The 5,907-nt window shown below is 38.6% G+C and overlaps 1 protein-coding gene across 1 annotated transcript in view; it reads left to right on the top strand.

The window, feature by feature from the left end:
• The window catches only part of CBL (Cbl proto-oncogene, E3 ubiquitin protein ligase), a 152,706-nt gene that overhangs the window by 51,893 nt on the left and 94,906 nt on the right, over positions 1-5,907 (top strand). Inside the window, exon 2 of the mRNA XM_006895624.1 lies at positions 2,872-3,119. Within this exon, the coding sequence (XP_006895686.1) occupies positions 2,872-3,119 (248 nt within the window). The remainder of the gene's footprint in view (positions 1-2,871; positions 3,120-5,907) is intronic.

Genomic DNA, 5,907 nt, shown 5'->3' with positions numbered 1-5,907 from the left:
GGGATGGGAGTGTCAGAGACAGTGCGATTGGCACAGGACAGAGCAGAGTTTAGGGCTGTTGTACATAGGGTCGCTATGAGTCACAAGTGACTCTATGGCACATAACAACAACAGTTAAAATATGAACAATTTAATTTCAGTAATATACACTCTGTATATGAGATAACTTGTGGTCGCAGTGAAGCTGAACAGTATAACACTGATTTGTCAAATGCAATAACCCATGGTGGACAGTGTTTGGTGTCGCTCCCCGGTTTAAATAAGCTTGGAAGCAGGAGTGGCATCCATTTCCGTAAATAGCTTGCCTGCAGAAACCCTGCACACGCAGGTGTTGAAGACTTTCGTTCATGTGGTCATTATGCGTCGCCTACGACTTGAGCGCACTCAACTACAACAGCAACATAGTTCTATGTTTTCATATATTTTCATATACTGATTAGTAAAATTTGCTTATAACTACTCCTTATGTGTATATGCCTTTTAGACCATATATTCTTGTTGTTGTTATGTGCCGTCAAGTCAGAATTAACTCATAGCTGAACCTCGAGTGAGCTCTCAGAGGCGTAAATCAAACAAAATGAGATTGTCTGTCTTTCTCTCATGGAGCAGCTGAGGCATTTGAACCATTTGCCTTTTGGCTGACAGAGCAACTCCTTTGACCCTAGACCACCAGGGTTTCTTTCATACAGGAAAAGGTAAAGTAATCAAAAGTATAAAAATACTGGATTTTATAGTTATCTGTGAATATAAGAAGGGTTTCTTTACTATTCTTTTTCTTATGACTAAGTTACTACTTAGTGTTATTTCAGCCTTTCAGATTCCATTATCATGTGTGATAATAAACTCCCTCAGTTTTAATTTCTGTGGAAATGTTTTAATTTCTTCATTTTTTTGATAACTTTGCTGAATATTGAATATTTGATTCACACTTTTTTTTAATTGCTGTGTACTGTCAAATCGGATCCAGCTGACACTGGAGGAGATTGCCCCTCTTTTTCCAGCATAGCATCTGGTTGATTTGAACTGTGTGCCTTCAGGATTGCAGCACAGCTTCTGACAATTTTTTTTTCTTTTAGTATTAAATATGCTTTCTAAGGGGGCTGTGGTAGCTTTTAATGGTAAGAAGTTGCACTGCCAACTCAGAGGCAGGCGGTTTGACTCCACTAGTTGCTTTGTAGGAGAAAGATGAGCATTCTCCTCCCATGTGATTTACAACTTCTGAAAACCCACTAGAGGGTCAGCTCTGAGTTGGCTCTGACTTGACGATGTTGCTTTCTGCCCTTCATGATTTCTATGGAGAAATCAAATGTAATCTTATTGAGGACATCTTGTGTGTAATAAGCCACTTCTCATATTATTTCAAAAGTCACTCGTTGACTATGTTTTTGGCAGTTTGATGATAATGTGTCTCAGTGTGGATTTCTTTGTGTTTATATTGTTTGGAGTTTGTTGAGCTGCTTGCATGTTCATTGCTTTTATAAGATCTGAGATGTTTGCAGTTACTGTTTTGTCAAGTTGGTTTTTTCCCCCTCATCCCTCCTACCTTCAGTCTTCTCTTTCTAGGGTTCCTGTGCTGCATGCTCACCATTGGTTGCTCATCACTGCTTGTTAATCACTGCTTGTTATTGCTAAGAACCAACATAGGCACTGGACATTATTTCAGCCTGTGATTCAGCAGATTCCTGGATATGTGTGTTATTTTGGTATAATTGATGGGCTTCTACATGTTCCTCAGGCTCTGTTCATTGGTGTCACGAGTTTACTTAGGTCTTTGCCCATGAACTCCTTTAGTGAGTTGAATATATCAAGACAGCTTGTTTAATGTCATCGACGTAATTTCAGGAACTGGGCTTACTTAGGGATGTTTTGTGCTAAGTTCTTTTCCTTGTTAATGGGCCAAACATTTCTTTTTCTTTGTATACTTAGCAGTTTTGTTTTGTTGGTTTTTTTGTTTGTTTGTTTGTTTGTGGTGGGTTTTTTTTGTATGCTCTGCAGTTTTTTTTATTGAGAACTAGATATTATCACCATTCTGCCATGATAAGTCTGGAAGTGTAATTTTCCTGCTCCTCAGAAACTGAGTTTTTCCTTGTTGAAGACTAATACTTTCCGTTTTTTAATTTTTAGAAGTATGTTTTTGCAAAGATTATTCCTTATATGTATAGATACTAAAGTTTCTCTTATCTTTGTGATTCCCAGTGACTTACCTACTAGGGATTTTTTTTTATATGAGGTATTTTTTAAATTCTCTCAACAGTGGCTACCTGGGAAGCCATGATGGTTGCAAAAATATCCAGCCAGTCTCAGTGTCATTGTGGCAACTGTCAAAAGCAGTAATTGACGACCAAAATACAAACCCCTGTGTGTTTTTGAAGGCAGAGTCCTTGCTGCCTACTCTTGCAGCATACCTCAACTGAAATGCAGGTTACAGTCACTGTAGCTGTGTGCTGTGGGTCTGGGGAATTGTAGTCCCTGTTCAGAATGTCAGAATTTACAAAAATTTATGTGCCTCTTCCTCAGGCTTTTCCAGGGTTGCTATAAACGTTCTATTAGATTCCAGAGCTCCAAAATAAATGAGTCAAACAGCTTCTGCCAGATAAGTAGGTGTTTAGAGGGACTGATTTATGGAGTTTCCTACCCTGTTATCTTCTGCTATTCTCATAGGGCCCTTTTAACTCTTTTGTAGGAGAAACCATGAAAAATGTGAAAAAACTGGTGTGGACAAATGAGTTTATGGATGATTTCTTACTTTTTTAAAAATCCATTTCTATATTTCTACAAAAGCGCACATATTTCATAACTTTTTTTAACTTAAAAATAGAAAGTATCCTTAAGATCCTCCAAGTAATAGCCCTTCTTTTCCATTTGTTGCAGGTGGTGCGGTTGTGTCAGAGCCCAAAGCTGGCGCTAAAGAATAGCCCACCTTATATCTTAGACCTGCTGCCAGATACCTACCAACATCTCCGCACTATCTTGTCAAGATATGAGGGGAAGATGGAGACACTTGGAGAAAATGAGTATTTTAGGGTGTTCATGGAGAATTTGATGAAGAAAACTAAGCAGACCATAAGCCTCTTCAAGGAAGGGAAAGAAAGAATGTATGAGGAGAATTCTCAGCCTAGGTAATGGAGAATACTACACAAATATTAATTCAGGTCTGTGACTACCTGAATGGGTAATGCATAGAAGTAGTTGCATCTGTTTGCATTACATGATAAAAGTTAACTCATTGCCATCAAGTCAGAACTGACTCATAGGTGACCCTTTAGTGGGTTTTCAAAGACTATAAATCACACAGGAGGAAATACCACATGCTTCTCCTATGGAGCAACTGGTGGATTTGAACTGCCTGCCATTGAGTTGGCAGCACATCTGCCTACCCACTAGCTACCTGGGCTCTTAAAAAGAATAGAAAATGACATTTGACTTAGGGGTATGTTTTATGTAAAAGATTGTCTTGGAGGTCACTGTACCATTCCTGGTTTTGAGAAATATATTTACCTCTGGGTATGGTTTGGAGTCATTCACACTTTGGAGAGCCTAAAGATCATGAAAGTGTTGATAGATGGGGTTGGAAGAAAGAAGGTTAGAGTTAAGCCAAATTTGGGAATTAGTTTAAAAAAAAAGGTCAAATTTTGCCAGAAGCTGTAACATACTAGATAAGTTATAGGTATGCCATAGAATAAGTTTTGGGATTTTTTAGAAAGAACTTTTTTAAATACAATGAAATAAAAATTTATTTATTTTTCTATGTTATTATGAGTGTACTGAAAATGGTGTATTCTTTATTACTGATGACTTGCCCTTGGCAAGCTTATGTTAATGTAAAATGGCATTACATTCTGAGAGATTCACTTCTGAAAACTGTGAAATACAACTCTACTTTTACACACCTGGGGTCACTATGAGTTGGCATTGACTCTATGGCAACTGATTTGGTTTGGTTGTAGTTACATTGTAATGGTTGAAAAGATGGGTTCTGAAATTAACTTCCCAACTTTGAATCCTAGCTTTGCTTATGGGATCCCTTATTTACCTCACCAATAAAGTAATGGTAGCACTTTATGTAACCCTGGTGCTTATTTAATTCTGTAAAGATTAAAAAACTCATTGCTGTTGAGTTAGAACTGATTCTTACCTGACCCTCCAGTGGGATTTCAGACACTTTAAATCACTTAGGAGGAGATTGCCCTACTTTCTTCTTTGGAATCTCTATTGTGTTCTGTCAGCCAGAGAGATGCCAATTTTGGATTAGCAATGCAACTCCTCAGGGACTACACCACCAGAGCAGGTAAAGGAAATCCTGTGTGGTGGCCCTACCCTGTTATTACCCATCTTCTTTATGAGGTGGTTGGGAATTACTAAGTGACTAAATTAACATTTAGTACTTAAAATTAACATTTTGAAATTGGTAGGTGGATTAGTCCTTGCTATCTTAACCATCATGAATGTTATTACTGTAAGCATAAGTTATATCAGTTTGTATATGTTATATATCCAGGATTCAGTAAGTATATACAGTGTATTTATTTTTTATATAAATAACATACTTGTTACATGGTGTTCTTTGTTTTGCTTTGTCAACTGTATACCTCTGAGAGGTATTTTTGTAGGTGTGCTATGCTGATTTTTTTCACATGTTGCTGTAAAAATTAGCATAATACTTTTATGCAGATACTTCATCAAGGGGGAGGGCAAAGGTAGTGTAGTAAGACAGTGACCTTTTCTAGTTTTATAAGAGGGAGAGAGAATTACCATCAGCATCAACAACTCAAGGCTGATAGCTGTGAGATGGAGGTCAGACATTCCTTCATCTTCTCTTTTTAACAATTCTGACACCAGGTGTCTGCTTCTCTGGTGGGTTTGATAATTTGTTTCAGTAGACAGTAGAACTTTCAGACTAAGGAGTTAGGAGGTTTTCTTAGAGGAGTAATAGATTGAGATCCAGGACCAGGAATAATTTAGGATAAAATTCTTCATTTGGGACAGCTTCTCAGCTGTGCCCACAGGCAGGCCTCTTCATGACCCTATTCAACTCCAGGCCCTTGAGGCTTATAGGGCAGGGCCAGCCCCTGCACTGGGTTAGCAGGTATTATAAAGCTCCTTAACACCACCAGCAAGTGTCTAGAGGCACTCTACTTCTCCAGCAAGCCTCCTGCTCCAAGGTCTACAGCTATTTGTGGGTCTGGATCTTGTTGTGCCATCACCTTCCAGTTTCCTGGTGCCTCTGCTGTACATTTCTCACATCTCTAGTATTACCACTCAGTCTTCTGGATCTAGGTGACTCTGCACAGGGATTCTAGATCTTTGGACCATGATCTACTTCTGCCTCTTCATTCTTGGTAATAATGAGGTTTTCCTTTTCTACCTCTGGGACAGTTCGTTTTATTTTGGCTTAGTGGAATGGTTAAGCACATTAATCCCTTTTTTAGGGTTCCTTACATCATATTCTAAGGTGTGCCTGATCCAGGTCATAGTCTTACCTATGTGTCAGAAAGCTGGACAATGACTAGGGATGATAGAAAGAGAATAGATGCTTGGAGCTGTGGTGCTGGAGAAGAGTTCTGAATATACCATGGACTGCTAGGATAACAAATAGGTTCATATTAAAGAGGGTGAAACCAGACTGTTCCTTGGAGGCAAGGATTCTTAGGCTTCATCTGACACTTTGAGCATGTTGCAAGGAGGGACATCATGCTTGAAAGGGTGGAGGGACAGCACAAGAGAGGAAGACCTTTGATGAGATGGATTGATTCAGTGACTGGTGTAATGACAGTAGGTGTGTTAGAGAGTATAAGGTTGGCACAGGATAGAGCAGGTTTCAGGGTGGTTTTTTGTTTTGTTTTTTTTCTTTCTATATTTTATTAATTTTCATAAACATTTACAGAGATTTTGGGTTTCCATTCATTC

Source organism: Elephantulus edwardii, unplaced genomic scaffold (assembly GCF_000299155.1).
Source record: "Elephantulus edwardii isolate Elephantulus edwardi_28Jun2011 unplaced genomic scaffold, EleEdw1.0 scaffold00171, whole genome shotgun sequence".
Taxonomy (NCBI): domain Eukaryota; kingdom Metazoa; phylum Chordata; class Mammalia; order Macroscelidea; family Macroscelididae; genus Elephantulus; species Elephantulus edwardii.
Note: the sequence above shows the minus strand (reverse complement) of the source record. Positions and strands in the feature narration are given on the sequence as shown.